The 23,481-nt window shown below is 41.9% G+C and overlaps 3 protein-coding genes across 7 annotated transcripts in view; 1 reads left to right on the top strand and 2 right to left on the bottom strand.

The window, feature by feature from the left end:
* The window catches only part of LOC110826741 (beta-taxilin), a 36,303-nt gene extending 32,822 nt beyond the window's left edge, over window positions 1-3,481 (top strand). For all 3 annotated transcript variants that reach the window (XM_022057679.2, XM_022057681.2, XM_022057680.2), the window contains 3 exons: window positions 344-575; window positions 697-1,496; window positions 2,319-3,481. In XM_022057679.2, coding sequence (XP_021913371.2) covers window positions 344-575; window positions 697-1,496; window positions 2,319-2,348 — 1,062 coding nt within the window. In that variant the 3' untranslated portion in view covers window positions 2,349-3,481. The remainder of the gene's footprint in view (window positions 1-343; window positions 576-696; window positions 1,497-2,318) is intronic.
* A 114-nt stretch (window positions 3,482-3,595) lies between these two features.
* Window positions 3,596-12,904, bottom strand: mtg (mind the gap). 2 transcript variants are annotated; one of them, XM_022057686.2, is made up of 6 exons: window positions 12,738-12,904; window positions 9,690-9,824; window positions 8,949-9,076; window positions 7,607-7,888; window positions 6,608-7,081; window positions 3,596-4,711 (listed from the first exon to the last, which is right to left on the bottom strand). In XM_022057686.2, exons 1-6 carry the CDS (start codon window positions 12,772-12,774, stop codon window positions 4,493-4,495), a joined length of 1,275 nt encoding a protein of 424 aa, XP_021913378.1. In that variant the 5' UTR covers window positions 12,775-12,904; the 3' UTR covers window positions 3,596-4,492. The 2 variants fall into 2 exon arrangements, with proteins under 2 accessions (XP_021913378.1, XP_021913379.1); XM_022057687.2 differs by lacking the exon at window positions 9,690-9,824.
* Window positions 12,905-16,027: 3,123 nt separating this feature from the next.
* LOC110826750 (uncharacterized) lies at window positions 16,028-20,791 on the bottom strand. Of its 2 annotated transcripts, XM_022057707.2 has the most exons (5): window positions 20,713-20,791; window positions 18,235-18,304; window positions 17,857-17,918; window positions 16,997-17,425; window positions 16,028-16,817 (listed from the first exon to the last, which is right to left on the bottom strand). In XM_022057707.2, exons 2-5 carry the CDS (start codon window positions 18,269-18,271, stop codon window positions 16,509-16,511), a joined length of 837 nt encoding a protein of 278 aa, XP_021913399.1. In that variant the 5' UTR covers window positions 18,272-18,304; window positions 20,713-20,791; the 3' UTR covers window positions 16,028-16,508. The 2 variants fall into 2 exon arrangements, with proteins under 2 accessions (XP_021913399.1, XP_087213921.1); XM_087357795.1 differs by lacking the exon at window positions 20,713-20,791 and having other exon boundaries at window positions 18,235-19,221.
* Window positions 20,792-23,481: the final 2,690 nt, after the last annotated feature.

The raw sequence follows: 23,481 nt of genomic DNA, 5'->3' as shown, positions 1-23,481 counted from the left end.
TTTAAGTTATCCAGGTGGTCTGTCTCTTCCCTTCAGACATCCCAAACTACATTTTTCATCTTTCCTGTGCATGCTACTGTGCCCAGCCCATCTCATCCTCATTGCTTTTATAGCACGTACAATGTTTTTTTGAAGAGTGTAAATTATGGCGCTCCTCATTGAGAGGGTTAAAAAATGATTTTGAAAACTGATGAGAACCGTCGTGAGATTTTGTTTTATGCATTATCATTTTTGTGTTCCTGAAATGAGTTTTCGGATGTATTCTGTGTCACGCCACAGTTTCGTGATGTCTCGTTCGTGTTACTCCGCACACTTTATCGTCACTGTCGTCGTTTTGTTTCAGATGTCTAAGAAGATCTGCAAGCTGGAAAAGGAAACTTCGTCATGGAAGCAGCGCTGGGAGAAGAGTCACCAGGCATTGCTGGAGATGGCTGCCGACAAGCAGCAGAGAGACAGCGAACTGGCGCTGGTTACCCGCCAGTTGGCGCAGCTACAGAAACTCTGCAGGACTTTGCAGGCTGAGAGAACGTCTCTGCTCGCCCAGCTCAAGGCTGAGGGAGCGGCCAAGACCGGAGGTAACTTTCTGCCTGTGTCTGATATTTATAATCGGTTTATTTCTTTATTATAGAATATAATTCCTTATGCAATGTCTTCAGTTATGGATTTTGTACGTAGTATTTATTTCTTTACCTTCAGGTTCTGGCAGAGATGTGCCCCTGGAATCTTTGCAGCAGTCACAAGATAATGTGAGAGAGACGTCGCCACGTTCTGCAAATACGCCTTCATGCAGACACGAAGCAGAGAAAGATATACAACATCTTTCAACTCCAATGGAGGAACCAAAGAATAACAACACGGAGACTGACGAAAGCAGTTCTTCTGCAGAACTAATACTGAATGATAACGCACAACAGGGCGATGAAGAACCTGTTGCCGTAGAAACCGGGAACGGTTCCGTAGCTGAAGAACCGAGCCGTGTCGCAGAAGCGGCAAATGAACAAAATTCTACTCAGGGAACTAGTCTGAACTGTATGACGGTTCAGCCTGAAAATGTAGCGAACCCGGAAGAGTATAAACATATTGTTTTAACAAATGAATTGTCAGAAAATAATGATTCTGTTGTATTGGAAACCAATAAAGAATTTGTCGCAAGTATTTGCGCTACGGAAAAACAGGAACATGTAACGGAAAGCCACGGAAGATTAACCGAAGACAAGGAAGCGTCTGAGGTAGTACCGGTTGCGACAACCGCCGTAAATGAGGGTGATCCTCAAATGTACGACCAGCAATATTCTCCAGATTCGGTTGTAAACGGTCGAATGCCGGAAATAATGATTTATCCGTTGACCGTGACGCACGACCAAGATCTTTCTGAGAGCAAGAATATCCCAGTTTCAACTACGAATGCAGCAACCAACACCAACCACGTTTCAGAGAATGGAGTAGCAGAACAAATTCCTGTCAAAGTCGCAGGCGCGGAGAACAAAAAAGGAAAGGTAAGTTTATTCCGTAAACGAACTTCCACACAGCTGTTTGTACTGTAGGATAAGTTAAATCGATATCAACTTCTTCAAGACGATTGCAGTTTGTAGGAGCCGTAAACTGCGGGAGAACCGTCCGATGTTTGGTAGGCCTCCTGGAATGGGGTGGGGGGTCAGCCCATTGCAAGGCATCTACCAGCACGACACATGCGTGCCTTGGGTCGGATTTGAACCCATGATCCCAATGTTGGAGCAGTCTTCTTCTTCTATGGCTCTCCAGTCTGTATTCGGTCCATGGCCTCCTCAATTCTCTTCCATTCGGTCCTCTGTTGGGTCCGTCAGTCCGAAGCTTTGATCGAGGTTTCGAAACATCTTCCTTTTTACGGTGCAAGGTTGTTAGCCTTGCGACCAACCCCCAACCTGGAGGACCAGGGTACCTCTCCCCCTCGACCAATCTGGCTAGGGAGGCCTTACCAGTAGCTCTTGGGGTCACTGAGGTACTCAAGCCCCACCACCACGACAAGGCGCAGGTACCAACCCACAACCCGCCTTACTGGTAATCAGCGTTGGTACGTCATGTAACCGTTTTGCCATCTAATTGCAGGCTGAGTAAGTAATGCGAACCTCTTATTTTGGGGCCTGAGGGTGTCGTAACGTAAGAGGAGCTCTTTGCTGGCGAGTGAGCAGTGACTGTACAATTTAATTTGTTAAGTTCTTTGGATTTACGCGATGGAATTGCATCGCGAGGTTTTCCTTATCGATCTGTTTCGTCGTAATGTGTGAGATTTATTGCAGAGGACTGTGACCTATGTAATTCTCCGCTGTTATTCTTTACAGGAAGGTTCAAAGAAGCGAAGAAATAAATGAGACTGGAAAAGATTTAAATGAATATTTAACAGGAGTCAAGAAAACCTTGGATTTGAGCGGATGTATTAGAAGTCGCATGCAGCGATACCTCACATCATTTTGTAATCCCACCATTTTGTAAGGAATTTACTGGAATAGACGTGAACGCTTAGGTATGTGTTGTTTTTTCTATAATTTTTATTTCATTTAAATACGTGTGATCCGTACATTCGCGGAATGTATTGGTAAGAAGTTTTAAAGAAATGTAATTATTTTGGATTTTAATTTCTATTGTATTCTATCAACATTTTGTGGAATTTAATTCTATTTTATAAATGGATTTTTATTGGTTTCTTTTCCTGTGGTTTGATGAGTTTGACGTTGCAGTCGAACTCATTTTGGTTTGTGATGAAGATTTTCTGTCATGGATCACCATTTCGGTTGGCATCGTGTAGTCAGAATTATCTGATCTGGTGTAGGCATTATGCTTTATGTACGTCGTTTACGCCAGTGGTCCCCAACATTTTTGTGCCTATGGGCACAGTTTGAGAGTTTATGAGGTCGTGGCGTGCACCAACCAATTAACAAAGCCAAATTTTCTTTTCTCCGGACAAATAAGATATGGACACCAAATAATACGCAAAACAACACGACGTTTAATGATACAAGAAACCACACAATCAAAAATACGTACTTTTATAATTACAATTATTATTACTCAAGTGGGAAGTTAGTGTGATGTTTGGCGCTGCATTTCATCGGCCAGTTTTTCAAATTTGGGAGTGTACGATGATGTCGCTGCTCGAAAACAATCGTCAAGATGGGCGTCACTAAATCGAGATCTGCGCCTTGATTTTATAATGTTCACGGTTGAACGGCCTTCATTATTCAGTATAACCTCTTTCCGTAACAACGCGGGGACCCAAAAAAAAGCCTTGACGCCCGCGGGCACTGCGTTGGGGACCACCGGTTTATATTATAGATCCAAGAGTCAAAATGTAATTGTGGAAGAAATGGTGTGAACATCTTCTGGTGTTTGTGTTAGATTAATAATATTGTCATAACGCATGATAGAGTGTGAACGTCATAGTTCTCACGTAGATCAAGATGGTACCGTCCACACTGTGAAACTGAATAAATGATCATTTAATTAATTAGAAGTCTCTGGATTAATTGTGTGCTTGGTGAAACACACGTGCCCCCTTCATACAGAGGATGACTAGGAATGGGAAACCGTTGTCCACGGATTAAGATTTGGGATATCACAATTAGACGGACGTATTTTATTATACAAATATTCGTATGTAACAGTAATTTTCTGTCACGACATGGTTGACGTGTTTGTGTCTATCAAAATGTGCAGATTTACAGTTTTTTAGTCACTCGCACATTATTACGGACTCAGACAGTTACTTGTTTGAGAAAAGGATGACGTCCTTAAATCAGATTGATTTCAGGAGTCCCTTGAAATATTTTATGTAACGAGAAAAAAACTACGAAGATTAATAAGACTTTAACTGATGAATAACTTCGTCAGCGTCTGTACTTTTATGATTTTATTGAATCGCTCGGTACTCCGCAGAACTGTGTTCGTATCCTCGCTGAAGCGTGTGTCTTGTACCCTATCAGTAACTGTGGTCACTGACCATGTCAAAAATTGCCTTTATTTCTTACAAAAATAACATCAATAAATAAACTAAAATACGAAACATACAACCAAGTAATGAAGCTTTACGTGCATGACGTATCCCAAAGAGCAATTTTATGAGCACGTGCGCAGACATTTATAAAACATTAGAGCATCTGCATAGCGAGTATGTGTGTGTGTCACATTCCTCTGCCTTCCCCACAAACCAGCAGTATCACGTTAATGATGGACGTCGTTAGCTTGTATCCGGTCTCCTTCGACTTACGTTCACTCGGTTGTATGTTATTTTCCTTCGTTATTGAGCTAAGTGCGTCACAAGTCGAGGAATGAGGCCGTATTTGAGTAAATGGATGACGCAGTCATACAGAATATTTGATTTGTAACACTACTCTACTTCTTGAGCACAAATTCTACCTTGTGGGTTTATGAAAGAACCTTACGTGGTCTGTACCGCCAGCACGCTCTTAAGCGTAGAGACGTTCCTTGAGCAATTGTGGAAGTTCATTTGTATGTGAGGTTAGCTTTTGTTATATGATGAAAAGAATGCCAGTGCCTTCATGAGTTGGTAACTCTTAGAGATGGGTATGTTACTGTCGTAGAGCTTTTTAGAGGCTTTGCAGTCGACGTAGAACCACCAGTTACACTTCAGAATCGTTTGGTCAAACAGCGTAGACTCTGGACAGAGGAAGCTTTTCATGATAAGTCCATCATCTGTGAACGCACACACGTGGAAAACCTGCGGACAGAATTAAAGATGTAGTTGTAACACACACTTTTTCCTATAAATTTTGAACCCTGAGCATATTATTACGATATTTCTGCTTCGACATAATCCATTGTCTGTTGTTAAATACAGGAGCCCTCGATTTACGCCGGTATAATTTGCGCCGATTCAGAATAACGCCGATTTTGAAATCAGAAAATCAAAAAGTGAAAAAAAAAAAATTACTATTATTTATAACGTTTTGCAATCTTTCTCATACTGCTTCTTATTCTAAATCGTAATTCTTACATCGCTGATTTTGAATAAAGATTATAAATACAGTCATCTCTGCAATTTCGTATGTTTCGTTAACGCGAATTTTCTCCAATGAGATGAATGAATCGGTAAATGATATTTGTGAAATGCAAACTTTTGCATATGCGAGTTTGCTCTTACGCAAATGTAAGCCTCGGCGAGGTGGCTAACAACGTTTGTGATGGGCTTGTTAATCAAGTATTTTATCAGATCGGTTCTGTTATGGTCCAGTGTGTAGAGTACCAGCGAACAACGAAAGTAAGACTTTTTTTTTATTTTTCAATGTGTTAGCCGGGCTAACACGGCCGACACGAAAGCCCGCCCCAGAACTTATGTCGTTCTTACCGTATTTTGGTTTTATACGGCTCGTGAGTATTTTTTTTTAATTCCACGGTCAGTTTTCGGAGTTCTGTGCCGTCGTGCCTCGAGCACCTACAGAATAACGGGGACCGTTACTTTGTTTTCACACCGAGTGGCGTATTAGCGCCAAACAATGTCGTCCCAGTTAAAAGCGTCACCCGAACACCTACTTTAATACTCAAGATGGCGTCAGCAGTGTCGAAGGCGTTCTTTTTAGCTCGGTGGCCTCATTTCACAGCCACAGAGATGTCTGTTGACTGCGTTATGTAAGGAAATGAGAACTTGCGAGGTTCCGCATCACCACGTGCCTCTATGTCTTTGTCACTTACCACATTTCTGTTTGCGTTGTCATTCTAACCTAAAGAACGTGCAGGTTAAACGAGGTTTTGTGTCGCGAACACAAGAGAACGTAAAAGAAGGCGATATTTTGTCCAAATGAACTTCTAGTGTTAACAGTCACCTGCTTTCGTGAGAACACTTCCTTCTTCATTGTTTCCGATTCATTCGACGCAGAATCATTGATGGAAATGGGAAAATATTTATTAATGTGTGTCTATTTCTTCGGACTGCAACTTAGCACTGACTGTGGAATTAGTTGTTCTGCGGGAGACGTCCTAGAATGTGACTTTTCTAGGATTTAAATGCAGTATTTGAATAAAAATTTTCTTGGATATTATCCATCGTCTAGTAAATATATAAAACGTAAAACGACGTTTCGGAGATGGGGCTATATCTCCGTCTTCAGGTTCCTACTCAGTTGGGTCCACTAGATAGAGCTAATCCCTATCTATATTTGATTTAAATGCAGTGGTTGACACAAATGTATCGAAGATTTATGATAATTTTCTTAATCTGTGTTTGAACGTAATCCGGTGTTGTAGAAACTGGTTTCGTGTTCATCTTTATTTTAAGAGGTTTTTGAATTCAAGTGGCTGAATTTAGTGTACAGAAGTTAATTTCAACAGGGACTTCGTCCTGCGTTGCTATTAAAATACCAATCTTTCAAGAGCCCTAGAGTTTCTTAATAAGAATATTACGGAGACCGAACCTTCAGTTTAATCCACCAGCTACTTAAAGATAACTGTCTTTTTTGGATTCTGCTCAGTGTAGTCTGGTAGAAAATGATCCGAGTTGTAGGGTGATCGCCTTGAAGATGGAGGTACCATGGACCACAGAAACGTCGGTGAACATCTACCAGACTACACGTTTTCGTTCTAGCCCCCTTGAGAACCTGAAGTCACACCAGGTACTCACCATGCAGCCCAAGTCCTCATCAGCGTAGAGTCCCGGGAAGTGCTTCTGGTCACCACAGTAGAACGTCGTGTCGGGAAGTTCCACCCTCGACGCAAAATTGTCGTCGAAGTTCTTGTTGTACCCGACCGGGTAGTACTCGTTCGGAGCGTTCATGACTTTACTGGGAGCGGCGAGCGGGTATTTCTTGATTGGACTCGAGGTAGTGGGTCTCTTCGTGGTTGTGGTGGTTGCACTTGTCGCTGCAGCGTTCTGTTGCTGAATCAACTGCTGTTGTCTGACGGCAATTGCCGCTGCAATGGCGTCTTCTGATAAGTTGGTAGCCTTGGCTAGTGTTTTGATGGAGTAACCCATTGTGGCCAATGAAGAGTCGACGACGGGGGATGATGGTTTGTGCTGGTTTGTAGTTCCTGCCCTCAGGGTTAACGTGTTTGTGGACAGCCCTTCGTCGCTGGCAGTTGGCGGGTCTTTGCGGATCTGTTGAAAGCGTAGAATTTAATTAAATAACACGAATTCATACTTGAAATTGTGTTTTTGTCCGAGCCAGGTAGCGTTTGTGAGACTTGAGGTGTTCTGGGTTGTGAAGCCACGTGTATTTGTAAATGGCTACCAGAGTTTTTGAGGTACGCATCGCTTCCATGTTAACGTTTCATCAGAAGCAGTCCCTTCACACAAATGCTGTAATAGTATCTTAAATTAAGTCATGACCATTTCCTTAAATATTATTTCCAGTTCATTGTTATTCATCGTTCATCTTGCCTCTCGACGTTACATAATATGAGCTGCTGGATACGTCGTTAAATAATAATAATTATTAATCTCCGTGTATGAACTATGCCCTCTGGCCTGTTAATTAAACAAGAAACAATGAATGTGTTAAGATATTTTCTAGGACACCTTGGGTGGGGAATCCCCCGGATACAAATTTTTAAGACGCCTTGGGTGGGGAATCCTCCCGGTACAAGTATTATAGTAAGGAAGACATTACGCTGTGCCACAAACCTGGAAGTGGTTAGTAGCCATCTTTAGGGTGTTCCTGAAGGCAACCGGCGCCCTCACCACCTGGACACCCATTAATTGTTTCTGGCCTCCTCCTCCTGTCGGTCCAGTGGATACCCGGGAGATTGACGACGGCAGGGCCTGGAAGGGAGGCACAGGAACGGCGACGACGGAAGGCACCCCGACGCTGGTCCGGGATGGGCGGGAGACGTTGTGGAGCTGCTCGGTGGACGGTGGCAGGGGCTTGAAAGGAGGAACGGTGACTGTGGGGGCCTTGTTGCTGGCCTGCTGACAGAAAAGCGGGATTATCCAGCAAGTAGTCATCTTCACGCTCCGTCCGCTTTACCCCCTGGGGTTAGTTCCTCCGGTACCTTCTGGATAAGAGGCTAGGTTCAACGCGGCTAAAACTCTGAGGGTGAATTTTTCGATATTTTTTCCCCCTTTGAACACGAAAATCATCGAAAAAAAAGGGATCTACGATATTCCGCATGTTGTAGTCAGCATTTTCTTTTAAGACACCTGAAATGTTTGTTACTTACGACAGGAGAGTGCATTTCACGCCCGTCTGTTAAAATTACAGTTCTGTGTGTTTTAATAATTTAACAGTTCGCGTGTTCCTGTGTAACTTCTTGTTAGCGTCAACTTAAGTTGACTTCATTTGCATTTCCTGTATTGTGTACAGAACAAAAAACTTGTACTCATTACAGAATATCTTCTAAGACGATTTCTCTTGGTCCATCACAATTGTTTTCAAAGATTTGCTTAACTATGATGAAAGAACAATTCTAAAATTGTATTGTGCTACATATCTTATAACGGTAAAGAAAAATATATACCGTTAAACAAGTGAAAGGCTTAATGCGCCTGTAAGGAGTACGTCGTTAACGACGTGAAGACGATGGATACTCCATCTGACTGTTACATAACGACACAGCACTGAAACAAAAACTTGTGTGCTAATAATTATAGCCACGCGTGAAAGTTTTATGTAGTGGAAACACGAGCTGTTTGTTAAGATTCGTCTTCTGTACAAATGCCAACCGCGGTACGTCCTTTTATGGCGGGCGACAGCGACGTTTTTAAAAAAAATTGAGACGTAAAATGGCCAAGAAGTGATCTTTTCTCCTTGGCTGTTAGATGGCGATGTCTCTGTGTTATAACCGTTGCCATGGTAATGCTCTTAATTTATCTATTTAGTTGCGTGTTTGACTGCTCGAATTGAAACACGTCTGTCTGCCGGTACTTTTACTTTCTATCAAGATTTGTGTTTAGTGTTTCGCTTGCTTACGAGGAATGTGTTTTTTTTTTTTTGCGAACACCTGGTAGTGACTGTTCAATCACTTACCGCGAGATGCGTTGCAGCGAATGTCTGTACCCCGATGTTCGCGCTGCGGGCCCCGTGCCCTGATCGGCGTTTCTCTTCAAGTTCTGGTAACGCCGGCTCAAACCCCAACGAATCTCCAACACTGAAACCTGGAACAAATAAAATTAGGAATTATTTCTTTAACCCGTTCCGTGTTACGAACGTTATATCTCGTTTAGAGACGCTGCCCCCCCCCCCTCATGGTGTCCGGGAACGCGCTGAAAAGGTTAGACTGCGACTTTATTGCTATGGTGTTACGTAACGATGGGTTTTTAAACCTTTAACGCCAAGTGGTCAATATATGAACCACCTGTTTGTGTAATAATTATGTATATTGTGTGTTTCGTATGATTTCCTATGTAAACAGTGATCAATTCTTTAAACAGCGTTAACCAATTGATCTTTGTAATAGTGAATAGTTGTGTTTTCTTTGCGGTACGGACTGAATTCTTTAATATTTAGACGAGCTTTGGCTTAGGAAGGTTCAAGTTGTTTACTTGTGGGTGGAGACTTATTCGTCGGAAACAAATGTGAATCGAGGGGCGAAAATACAAAAGTTTGCATAGTTTTATCGTAATTTCTGCGACAGAAACAGAAGAAGGAAATGAATTACAAATGAGCTCCATAAATGCGTAATACCTGAAACAGAAAGTATTAATACAGCATGCAAGGGTGCCCAAACCAGCGTCATACAGGGAAATACAGGCCAAAAGAAGGACGTACCAACACCGACGTATCCCTTCACTCCACCTAGGTTCCGGACCCGGAACAAACCGGATTTCTTGAAGGCGCAGTTCAGTTTGAACCCAAAATCTGATTCCAGTACGCACACTGCATCTGTACACCTCCACATACATCCTGAAATACAATACATCATATTTACAGGGAGGTGAGATGGCAGGGACTTGTAGCACGCACGAGTCTAGAGGTTTTTATACAGTCTGAGGTTATAAAATTATTGTTCTGTGGGGGTATTTTAATTGGGAAGGATGCGTGATTGGCGAGACATGTAACACGTATGTGTACCCAGTTTTGTGTTTGAATGTTAGTGGGAGAGACTTGGGAAATTCCAGGTATAAATGGAGTTGGTGGTACAGATTGTGTGATCTTGAATGTTACGAGTCAGGGATAAGTTATGTGATAATTATCATAAATTATACTGTTCACCAGTTTTGTTACAATTATTAAACCGAGAGACATGCAACATTTTTGTTAAATCATGCTTGAAATGAAGATACCGTTTTGGAGATGTAGGCGTGGAGAGGGGATAATATTAAAAGAGATCTTAAAGATAATTCGTGAGGGTGTAGACTGAATTCAACTTGGTCAGGATATGATCCAGTGCCGGGTTCCTTTGAACATGGTAATGAGACCTTAGATTTTATAAAAGTCCTTCAATATCCTGTCCAGCTGAGTCTCCTCCATATGGTGAGTCGTGCAAAGGATTGGACGTAGATCCAAAAACGGGATTTTGTTACGAAAGTGACGCTTCCTTGCGACTTATTGCAGAAGATAATTTATAGTCCAGGTGAACAGGATTACTGCTCTAGAAAGACCTTGTACCACTGAGTTAGTTCATCATGCATGTAAGCAGAGTGAAAGTAAAGCAATTGAAAAATGCTAATGGGGGTTTCAGACCCAACAGCCTTATGAGAACAAGTTCCTTCCAGATAATGTAAACTAGAAATCGGACCACTGTCACAACCGGTTGGTCCCACCCGGCTTCTTGTCCAAATAGTAATAAGGCATCTTTCCGAGGATAAGATGTGCCGGAGTCATGTTACTTACCACTAATCTTCATGTAGTTCCGAAGTCAATTCTTTCATTGCCACGAACGAGATTTATCGTTCAAGGTCACCAACTGCTTTTGCTCTAAATACGTGTGGTGTTTAACTGTAGTGAACGTATTCCGTTTTTATTGTCGATAAAACCTTTTCTTTTGCAATTAACATACATTTTTGTAATGAATTGGACTGCTAGGTCGTGATAACGAGCTTAATATCACGTCAGTGGGAAAACGGAGTTTGATTTACGACGTTTTGAACAGCGTATTTTGTTGTAAAAGTGGGAGTCACATAAATTAATCAGTCTTCGTTTCCTTTACAGTTCCATATTCGATATTTCTATTGTTAAAAAACAACAATAGGCCTATTCCGAAACAATGCAGGCAACGCTCTATTTGAGTTTCTGAACAGACGATTGGTTTTAACGTAAAAAGGGTTTACGTCTACCTTAGCTAATCGTTTGACGAGTCATTAAACGGAGAGTAATTCACACTTTTCGTTCACCGATTGGGAGCAATTGCCTTGAGACAAGGCTCTCAGCTGGTGACTTACTGCCTAGTAAAGTGCCTTAGTCCTTCCAACAGCCAACCGAAAACTGTGATGTGTGGAACTCGTAGAATCTTTCCACTACATCCCGAGGACCTTCAACTGAGATCGGCTTTCGAAGCTAGAAGAGACCTAGTGACCTAGATTTAGGCTGACCACCACCCAAGCACACTGCAGCATTTTAATGGCTTCGGTGTGCGAAATGAAGGGAGGCGATTCTGAGCTGTTTCTTACAGGCACATTTTAAGTTACACTGGCTAACCAACCATAACCCTGTATTTGCTTTTATTATTGACAATGAAAGTTGGGGAAATTTCTCTCTCTCAATGACTGTTATTAGAGTGATTATTTCATGCAGAAATAGCAGTCGATGTGTGTATTCCAGACTTCCGAAAAACTTTCCCTAATATTTTTGTTATGGACACGATCTGTTGCATTTTTAGCAGGGCTAGTCTGCGGTATAGGTCAGGGATCGACATCGTATGATGTTTCTTATTTACTTGTTTATTTAACGACGCTGTCAGTAGCTCGAACTATACTTCTTATTGAATTATAATATTTAATACCTGATGCATGAAATCATTGTTGTTCCGAATTTATACTTTATTTAATATTTCATACACTCCATCTTACGTGGGTTTTGTAACTTATAAAATTACGTTGTTTCGATCAAAATTTGTATGACGTGCAGTAGAGAGGAGAAAAAAAATATTGTTACTTAAATAAAACAGCATCGTTTAATTGTTATACTTCACACACTGGTGACGGTGTCGTTACAAAAATGATTTTACGTCGCATTTTGAATGTTTTCAAATAAAATGCGCTCTTGAGTATTTCGACAGATATTTTTTTAAGGGGGGGGAAAAGTCTGGCAGATGATGTCATCTGTTTGTCTTATATTTTAAGCAAATGTTGATAGCTTGGTTGATAATCATTAGTGATCATTAGTTAAGTGATTTTGGGACACACGGGATATTTATTTTTGTGTTAATATTATTTATATATTCAGATGTTTTGGGCCTTAAGGGACAATATAACTGTGAGTTTACACCTTTAGATTTTCTCGTAATTCTTGGCGGGTAATTTACCAATTATAATTGTTAATAATGCAAATCGAATGAATTGAATGTTCGCTTTAAAATTTAAAACACAATAATTGTTAACCAAATATTTACAAACACGGAGGAAACACTTATTATATGCTGACAAATTAATATTTCGTACTGAAATTATAGCCCCGTAAATTATTTAAAATTTGATTAATATTTTATAGATGCCTTCAGCGGGTCACATAATGTTGTATACCCGGAAGGAAGACTCGATTAGGTTAAGTTTGCGTTAGATCTAAATTAAATATTACCGGAGGAACAAGGCGCTTCTGGGATGAAAAACAGTTGACGGGAATTATAGAAGAATAAATAAACAGAACATTGTCACTTACCGAGCATAAGAAATACGAAAATAAGCTGCCACTTCATTTTGATATTAAACACGCTTAAAATTACAGACGCACCAAACTCAAACAGCGTACACCCGCGTCTCGGTTGGCTCAGCCGACTGATTTCCCACCTGGCCGCCCGGTAACCTACTCGCTACGCAGTCACTGACCCACTGGATCCATGGCCTGAACACTAGCCAATCACGTAACGGGATTCTAAGTGACGCATGATGGGAGCATGCAGGAGTTTCTAAATACCTGTTTACCTTCAGAAGCATGTTTTTTTATATAAATTTGCTAGTTTATTATGAACATACTCCTTTACCCAATGCATAAATTAAATTGAGAAACTTTCGAGTAAGGTGCTAGGGTCCAATTTCTTGCCTTCAGAACAGTCATGAGAACTGAACTAAGGAAGGCGGTAAAATCAGGGCGATTGTAAGAGCTTGGAGAACGCTTACGATGGGGAACATATTATTTACTAATGTAAAGATTGGTGCAAAAACTACTGGCATTCTAAATACAGTACCTGATTGTAGCTTTATGGGATAAAAAAATAAACCTCTCCGTGTTTTATGATGATTAATGTCTTGTTGGAAGACACATTCTGTTTGGTAATAATTTAATGTTTATTGAAAATAATAATAAGAAATATTGATTACACTTTGTAACATTTCAAAGTTAATTGCTACGCGTGACAGGCTAGATGAACGTCGGCATGGAATTGGACGCGAAACCGAAAGACGGTGAGCGTCGTGGCGCCAACTTCCAAGCGCGTCATTTGTCCCGACGACGTCCATTCTTGCTATATGTAGTATTAGTAACTATCTACATGGCCTGCAATGGGAAGTTACAGAATCGAAGAAGGGAGTCGCGACGTCTACTCCTGAAACGGCCAAAAGACGCCACATATTGCAGGCGGAAGTTTGGACGCTGTTAAAACCGACGCAGGACATCGCGACGCCAGTACTCATAAAACAGCCAACGGACACCATATTATACTGCAGATTGACGTCAGGACACATTTAAAACGATTTTAGGAAACCGACGCCGGACGTCGTGACGTTACTTATCACGACGTGGACGAAGCCGTGTTTGGCACTATTGACCCTCTGTCTGGCATTAAAAATTATTAGCAACACCGACGCTGGGCGTCGCGACGCCATTGCTCTTGAAACTGCCCAGCGATGCCATATATATTGCATGTGAACTCCAGGACGCTATTTTAAACGATGTTAGAAAACCGACGCCGGTACTCATGAAACAGCCAAGTGACGCCACAGTATACTGCAAATGGAAGTCAAGACGCAATTAAAACGATTTTGGAAAACCGACGCCGGGCGTCGCGACGCCAGTACTCATGAAAATGACTAGGGACGCCTTAGTAGTTGCATATGGACGTCAGGACACTATTAAAAGTATTTTAGAAAATAGACGCCGGGCGTCCCGACGCTGCCAATCTCGACAACGTGCATGAATCCCTTTTCACCACTGGCATTTTGCTTGCCATTTAAGAAGAATTTTCATAATCGACGCCGAGCGTCGCGACGACTGTCGTCGTTGCGGTCCGTAGAGACCCCAAATTTAATACAGAAGGTCTTAGGGTGCGTTTGGAAATGCCATTGGAAAAGCGACGGTGAGCGTCGGGAAGTCAGTGTGCACGACGTTATAAAATGACGCCGATTTGCAACGGCTAACGCAGCGACGCCGACATTAAAGTGTCACTATACAACTTACCCTAAAATAAACTAACCTAACATAGTCGTCACTCTTCTTTCTTCAGTTCTCGTATCCTCTCGTCCTCTATTCTCTCTTCATTTTCCTCTGTTCTTTACTACCACGTTCTCCTCTGTCCTCTCAGCCGTTCACGTTTCTTCAGTTATCCGTTTTGTTTTAACCACTTCTCCTGTCTCGTCTCGTCGTCTCTTGTTCTTTATATTCTTTTTCCGTATTCCTTGTTCTACTGTCCTCTTCTATTCCCTTCCGGTCACCTAGTAACTAGATGGCTTACCGAACCCAAAGGTTCATCACCGAATCAACCAAAGCCCTCCACCGGACCCTGTCCTGGGCCAACAAAATTCAGTCTCCTTCAACTCCTATCTCCCATAGATCCCGCCTGAGATTATCCTCCCATCTACGTCTAGGTCTCCCGAGAGGTCTCTTCCCCTCAGGCTTCCTAAATAGTGGACCCAACCAACCAGATGGCTTACCGAACCCAAAGGTTCATCACCGAATCAACCAAAGCCCTCCACCGGACCCTGTCCTGGGCCAACAAAATTCAGTCTCCTTCAACTCCTATCTCCCATAGATCCCGCCTGAGATTATCCTCCCATCTACGTCTAGGTCTCCCCAGAGGTCTCTTCCCTTCAGGCTTCCCAAATAGTGGACCCAACCAACCAGATGGCTTACGGAACCCGAAGGTTAATCACCGAATCAACCAAAGCCCTCCACCGGATCCTGTCCTGGGCCAACAAAATTCAGTCTCCTTCAACTCCTATCTCCCATAGATCCCGCCTGAGATTATCCTCCCATCTACGTCTAGGTCTCCCGAGAGGTCTCTTCCCCTCAGGCTTCCCAAATAGTGGACCCAACCAACCAGATGGCTTACGGAACCCGAAGGTTCATCACCGAATTAACCAAAGCCCTGTCCTGGGCCAACAAAATCCAGTCTCCTTCAACTCCTATCTCCCATAGATCCCGCCTGAGATTATCCTCCCATCTACGTCTAGGTCTCCCCAGCGGTCTCTTCCCCTCAGGCTACCCGGTGCACACCTCTTGTCCCATCCATGCGCGCTACATGTCCCGCCCATCTCATTCTTCTCGACTTAATCACCCTGACAATATTGGGGAAGGAGTACAGATTTTTAAGATCATCTTTATGCAGTTTTCCGGTCACCTACACAGTTTTCAGCTAATTGTCACCCTTAAGCAACCCCAACAGAAGACAGGTTGTTACACAGTTGGGCGATGGCCCATCAACAGAAATGAAATAGGGAAAGCGACGCCTAGTGTCGCGATGCGTTCCTCCGAGACGCCATCAGGGAAACCATAGAAACCGCAGGTGAGTCTCGAGATGCCGTTGGAAACCGACGGAGCGCGTCGGCCTGTATTCGTGGCGACGACGTCATATCATTCATTATTTAGCATTGATGACCCTCCGCATGGCGTAGAAGTAGGAAAGCGGATTCAAGCGTCGCGACGCCAGTAGTCATTTTTGATAATTGCAGTTAAAAATTCTTTCGGGGCTTACGTTTTAAAGAATAGGATAGATCATGACGAATAAAGTGCACATCTCTTGTTAATAAGCTTCTCTTTATTATAAAAGCCATTCTTACATAAACATGCCTGAAGCCTTAGCATGAAGAAACAGAATTAACAGCAAACAATTTTATTATAGGTTTGGTGTAAGAGTGAGCTACGTTCCACACATTGTGCATTCCTGTGGAATGTCATGTGTTTGTCCTGTTCCAACCTCAGTAGCCTGTACTTACACATTGTATAATATAAGTAGGTGTTAATTTCTAAATATCTGTGTATATATGTATATTGCACTGGTAAATAGACGTCCCTTGGATATATCAGGGACGAGAAGTATGGAAAGAGGAAGAACGAATCAACGAGGGGAGAAATAAAAGAGCAGAAGGAGGGAAAGTGGGAAGAAAGAAAAGAATGGATTAAGGACGGAATAAACGATAATAGGATAATAGAAGGTTGTTAATAAAGAAGAAAGTAACTAAGGAATTGAGAGAGGTAAGAAAGTGGACTGAAGCTAAACTAGAAATGATGATGGAAGCCACCCCTGAAACCTGCATCGTCGAATCCTCCATGGATGCCAACAGCGTGTTTGGCAGCATTGGCCTGGGCTGTCTGGGCAGCAGCAGCGGCCCGGTGTGCTGCATTCTGTGTGGCCTCGAGATCTGCTCGTGCGTCAGCCAGCTGATCCGTCACGACGGCCAGACGCTGCTTGGCAGCCGCCAACATGTTGCTCTGAGATGCCATTTCTGACGCAGCTTCCTGTGCAGCTCGTACTGCCTGGTCAGCGTTGGTTTGTGCGGCGTTCAGGGCAGCTGTCAGCGACCGGACCTGCGGAATTGTGACTCATCTATAGTCGCTGTCGCATGAGAAGGTGGGATGCGCATTGGGAATCATTGTCACGTAACTATTGCCCGCGTCGTAAAGACGGGCGGGCTGAGGGGAGGTGGGGTAGTATGACGCGGTCTGCGCATGCGTAGCTGAACCAATACCACATTTCCCCCTCCTACCTGTGCCTGGGCGTGCTGGGCAGAGTGCTGGGTAGCCGCGGCTGCGCGCTGGGCTTGTGTCAGCTGCTGAGCCTCGGAGTCGACCTGGCCCTGAGTGTCGCGGGCTTGCTGCTCTAGGTTGCTCACGATTACTTGCTTTCCTGTTAGGGCTGCCTGCGCGGTAGCTGCGGCCGCAGCTGCGTTCTGCGCAAGACTGTTCTTCGCCTGGAAAGCTGCTTGCCCGCCGGCTTCGTGCTGGTTCTGGATGGCAGTATTGGCCTGGTCAGCTGCACCCTGGGCGATTGACACCAAGCCACTGCCGATGCTGTACCCCACGCCGTGGTGGTGTCCATTGCCTCCGTAGGCACCCCCATAGCCGTAATTCTTGGTGGCGGAACCCAGGTTGCCAAAGTCATGGTCATTCTCGTTGACTGAATGTTCACGCTTTGCCTGCAACAGAACGGCCAGGAGTGTGAGTTACACTTCTTATTTTCTTACGTCACTAGGTCGAGGTAAACAGTTTGGCGTGGAATTTTAAAATGTGTTTTCTAGAAGCCATTACGTACTGAGCCCCGGGGACACAGTTTAGCAGACGCCTTCTAACATCGTGTGCAAATTTAATAATAGTCACAGTATTACACAACGGTTATCATTCCTGGTTCGTATTCTGGAGGTTACGGGTTCAAATCTTGCCCCGGAGACTCGCTATCCTTACTGAGATTTGTGTGGTCTTTCTCAGTCACTCCAGGCAAATTCAAGAAAAAGTGAAGACTTTGTTTATTAATTGCCCCTTATTAATGTATTATAAGTTACTCAGACAGGGCCAGATTAGTCAATTGATATATGTAATACGATTAAAAATAGTCTAGTAATTAACTCACTCTGATTTCCAGCATAGAGGACTCCTCTGCTGCTAGATCAGTTGGAATGCAGGCAGCTACGCCTGTAAATCCAACAACAATTGTGACGTGGTGTTCCAGATTACATTTTAATGCTAATTAACGGTAGGAATGTCGATTATTTGGAACGGTTTCATCGGTTTAGGACTTCTTAAACTGTTCAAGTGTAAATTTCATTCAGTGTTGAACAATGTGAGCTGCTTTCTAGTTGCATTATACAACTTTTCTTTACTCCAATAACCAAGTAATTACGTGATATAACAATACGTCGAATGGATAATAATTTCGAATTATTTTGTCTGATATTATGTGTTGTAATTTTGGGCATGTGAAACAATGATGCAATAGGTTTTTACTTACCAAAGCAAACGAAGAGGATCAGACACTTGACTTTCATCTTGAGTTGAAGTAAGATTTTACTACAAGGAGTCTGGAATGAAAAATGTGGATTTTAAGTTAAAATTATTATTATTAATATTTTTAATGGTGTTTCTAAATCGCTGAATAGACACATTTCTGTAACAGTTCTGTTCGAAAATGTGTGAAATAACGACAGTTTTTAATCAATTTTACCAAAGAGAATATGAACAATTGCATTCTTTGTCATTTTTCTACCGCCATTCGTCATCGTGTACGTTTATTGGAGGACAAGTCTATTGTTGAAAGTGTCAGGTAACTGCAGAGCATCCCAAATACTATTGTTGAGAGAGAAGCAGTTAAACTGCAGTATTAATAGTTTATTGTTTCATTCCTGTAAGCAGAAACCGGATCCGAAATATTTTAACTGAAATTACATCGTTCAATAAACATCTAAAGTCGTGAATGAAATCTATTCTTAATAACTTTTTCAGTATTTTGTTTGCCGGGAGAAAATAAAGCGCTTTGCCGCTCGCACTTGTTTCGTCTCAAGGGGGCCGTGTATTTACAGGCATTAATAAGACCAGTGGCGCCATGTTGATAAGTAATAAGAAAGTTGGCCACTGTTTCTTTCAGCTTTTGTAAAACGAATTTATTGCAAGGTTGAATGTTATTGTTAAACGCCGAATAATGAACCATTCTGTTTCACAGAAGATAATAAACTTGTCTGCTGCTTATACTGCGTGAGATCTTTTTATGCCTTTTTAGAATTCCGATAAGGCGATGGCGCGAACTGTTGTTCTATTTGCACAAAAAAATAACAAAAGAAAAACGGACAGCGTTTTATAGCCAGGCTTATGCTTCGTCTGGTTTGCTTGTTTTTATCTGTGGAAATTATAAAAAAAATGTAAAGAAGAACGTAATCTCGTTCACTTCATGGTGTTTGGTGAAATTTACGACGGGGGCCTCGTTTGATGCCAGCCGTCACAGATTGATTGAGAGAGTAAGACAAAAAGATGTAACTTCTATCTGTAGTGACTTTCAGACTGTCAGTTGACTAAAACTTCATTATGTGAGCTCTGGTGTTACATTCAGACGGCTTCTTTGTAAAAAGAGCATAAAATTAACGCACAGTTGTGAGGTTATGTTTGTTCTCATTTTATACCTCTGGGAATTCTTAAACTTTTTCACACATAGAGCGATGATTCAGGCAATAAACACCTCTGAAACGTCGGTCCTTTTCTACGAGACTGCAGGACACAACATCTTAGAACCTGAAATCTCACCTCAGGATAGAAGCAGTGAACTTCAATCCAGTACATGTTTATTTTTAAATTCGTATTCGGTAGTGGGCATTTTTCCCTTCTTTGAATTTGATTGCTCACAAATTCATGTAGCGTAGATTAGAGACAAGTTTCAGGCTTCTAAGAACACTGTAATAATTCTTTTGTTTCCATAAAAGTGATGAAATTCATTTCTTTTACCAGTTTATCTAATATTTTTGTGATCCATTTTAATATTATATTTTCGTCTACTCCTAGGTCTTTAAAGTGGTCTATTGGTTTCAGGACTTTCGATTAAAGCTTTGTATACCACGTAAGAACGTTATTTATTAAGCAAGCGTGTTTAGTTGTGATAATAGCAGTGAGATTTTTGCGTACGTGAGTCAGGAACGGAGAACCGCTGAATTAAACAGTGGTCTAAAGTAAGTACCTTATGACGTTCAGCTCTGAATCTTTTACCATAATTTGCCTAAAGACAAAACTGCGTAATGAAATGGTACTTCTTTAATTTTCGTAGCCGTGAAATTTGGTATCTGACTGATGGTTTAAAGACTGCTGAGAAGAATATACGGATTTAAGTGAGGTTAAGTTACAGGATGCTACAAAAGAAATGCGTGACAATTTTGATAATCGATATTATTTTATTAAATATGCTGTTAGGGTGAACTGATTAAAGGAGAATGAGTTACGACGTATAATATCCGTGGGGGAAGGAGAATACAACGCAGAATTTCGGTAAGAAAAATTCTAGAAGAGGCATGAACATAGACGAAATGTGGAGGACTTCAGGGTTGGTACAAGGCCTGACTTGTGAATACGTTCATGAACTTTCGCGTGTCTTAACATTTTAAGGCCTCTTGGTAACTATATGTACCATCTGATTTAATAATAAATAACTCTAAATTTTGTCCACATGGTCTATTTGTTGGTTTCGTGATTTTTACAGTAAATTTCTACGATTTCATTAAACAGCTTTGAAACCAGTTGGTAATTGTGATGAAGATGCTTTATAGATTTTTTAATTAAATTAAGAAGCTATATTTTAAAATAATTCTTAAGATACAACAGTTTAAAAAGCATTGCTGAATTTTCTGCGCTGTGAAGTCAGGAATTAAAATGGAGACTAATGAGTGATGGAACTGAGAACGAATTTGAAGATCAACATTTCGTTAAGAGATTATCTGATACTGTAACTCACCAGGGATGGTCTTCCAAGAGACTTGTCGATTGAGGTGCTCTGCACAGGTAACTGATACTGACATCAGCTGATGTCTCCGATATATATATACCAGGGCGAGATGAACCGCCAGGGGAGGATGGTGACTGATTCGCAGAATATGGGGCGGCCACCAGCAAAAACTGGCGTTTGTTGTGATCTATTGGGATCAGTCGGTGTTTCTTTTCAAGAATCTTTGCCTCTGTTTCACATCACTCATTGTTCTGTGAAATAAAAAGGCGACAACTAAAACTCGTGCACAAAACTAATTCATTTGCTGTTCTTACACAGATCTGTTCTTTTGTTTTCACATCTGAAGCTAGAGGAAGTAGTGTCAGGTGGGTATCAGTACCAGTGGGCCAGCAGCTGGCGATACCACCGATTAACTAAAAGACTGACAAACTTTCATGAGCAGTTTACAGGTACAAATTCGATCGATGACTGCCCTGTCTTGGAACACGAAAATTAATAGCCGTGTTCTCAAAAATAAAGAGCCTAAGTTCACTCCATTCGCAGAACCCGTTTATCCGCTTTAATATTATCTTCCCCAACGAAGAATGAGTCTTCGAAGTGGTCTGTCCCCAAAATCTATGACGTATTAATAAAATCACTTTTAATTCGCTTGCTGTTAAATGATTGGACGTGATTTCTCTTCATTCCATTCGTATCCCTTGCGCTGTATCTAAGTAGGATACTATTAAGGCGTCTAAGAGACATGGGATTAAAGATCCACGCATTCGATACCCTGTCTTTAGATACAAGACACTCGGTCAGCTTCACGCTCTTGTTCCTTTACCCTATTTAAAATTTGATAACTCCTTTAGAACGATTTTCTAAATTCTTATTCTGTCAAATTGTAGGTCTCCCTTGATGGTGGATCAGACTTTTCAAAAAACATTCGCGTGCCATTCGAGTTTTTTTTTCCCCCGCGAATGAGTCGGAGGAGTATGAAGAATAAAAGTGAAAATATCACGTCCATTTCCCGTGATTCTGGCAAAATAGTGTGAACTGTCATGACCTACAATTCAGTCACAGATTTCGGGCTGCTTTCCCGCATTTCATCGGTTTTAGTCGAAGAAAAGAAACACAATTTCAAGGGTCCGATTCGATTCACTCGTCTCAATTCAGACAACACACGCTATTGTCCTAACAGCAAATAAATTTCCGGGGTAGGCTGCATAGTTCAATAAATGCAGCGAATGGTCCATGCCTCGCGCTCACTTGGCCGGACAATGTATCAATCCGCGCCACGGCGTAGTCCCATTTCGGTATTGGTATTTCCGTTCAGTAAAACATTAAGATATTATAACCCTTTCACTGGTGGTTTTTGGGCGCTTTCGAAACTGAAAATCACAAAAAATCCTATCTGCGTATAGGAAATGGAAAATAACTTGAATTAATTTTCGTGAAATTTGATATGGCGGAGTTTTACTAAAACTTGTCGATATTCGCCACTTTTTTGGTTAAGTACGGGCAACTGTAACGGGCACGTCACGTACGTTGAATGATCTCGAACATCCGACAAGAGGTGATACTCCAGTTTTGTAGTCGGTCTGGGATAACAATAACGAAACTTAGGCGATGTGAGTGACATGAATTATTTCAATTGGCCTCGGACAATGCCGAATTATTGGAAGTGGCCTCGGACAATGTCGAATTATTGGAAGTGGCCTCGGACAATGCCGAATTATTGGAAGTGGCCTCGGACAATGCCGAATTATTGGAAGTGGCCTCGGACAATGCCGAATTATTGGAAGTGGCCTCGGACAATGCCGAATTATTGGAAGTGGCCTCGGACAATGCCGAATTATTGGAAGTGGCCTCGGACAATGCCGAATTATTGGAAGTGGCCTCGGACAATGCCGAATTATTGGAAGTGGCCTCGGACAATGCCGAATTATTGGAAGTGGCCTCGGACAATGCCGAATTATTGGAAGTGGCCTCGGACAATGCCGAATTATTGAAAGTGGCCTCGGACAATGCCGAATTATTGAAAGTGGCCTCGGACAATGCCGAATTATTGGAAGTGGCCTCGGACAATGCCGAATTATTGAAAGTGGCCTTGGATAATGCCGAATTATTGAAAGTGGCCTAACAAATCATGGATTTGATAAAAAAACCAAGCAGCTAGTGTCTTGATACAATGAATTTAGTAGTAATTAAAGGCGATGCACCTGGTACACATTCTGAATAATAAGTAGTCTGAAAACATGAAGGAAACCAGCAACTTCGGAGGTCTAAGCGTTGATGGATGGCTGATGTCATACAGACTCTTAAAGAAGTACATTTACGAGTGTTAAGTGGATTAAACTGGCTCAGAGTACAGACCAGTAGCGGGTACTTGTAAACATGATAATGAACCTCTATATCCCATAAAAGCTGGCAAATTTCTTGGCCATCTGAGCGGCCGTCAGTATCTCAGAACGGAGTGTTACGTGGATTTAGTTTGTAAAGCAGCTCCTTACAGTAAATGTTAAAAAAATGAATATTTTTTTGTCCATAGAAAGTAAACTATCTCTACTGACTCCCCACCTCACTGTCTTAATTTTTGTGTGGTTTGAAGGAGATTAATGTACCATTATAATGAAATAAATTGAAACCTTTATTTTGGATAATCGTCCAGAAAGTAATCTTTTTTATGTATGAATCACTCGAAGTTTATTTTCTCTCATAATATATCTCACATTTAGACGATCTGTCCTCATGGAGCAGGTTTTCGTGAGATGCTGGCAGTTCTGTTAGAAGTTTACT

Source organism: Zootermopsis nevadensis, unplaced genomic scaffold (genome assembly GCF_977971745.1).
Source record: "Zootermopsis nevadensis isolate Lab colony 2312 unplaced genomic scaffold, Znev_1.0 Znev_ptg000028l, whole genome shotgun sequence".
Classification (NCBI taxonomy): domain Eukaryota; kingdom Metazoa; phylum Arthropoda; class Insecta; order Blattodea; family Termopsidae; genus Zootermopsis; species Zootermopsis nevadensis.
The sequence above is the reverse complement of the archived record's forward strand: the minus strand, read 5'-3'. Positions and strand labels throughout refer to the sequence as shown.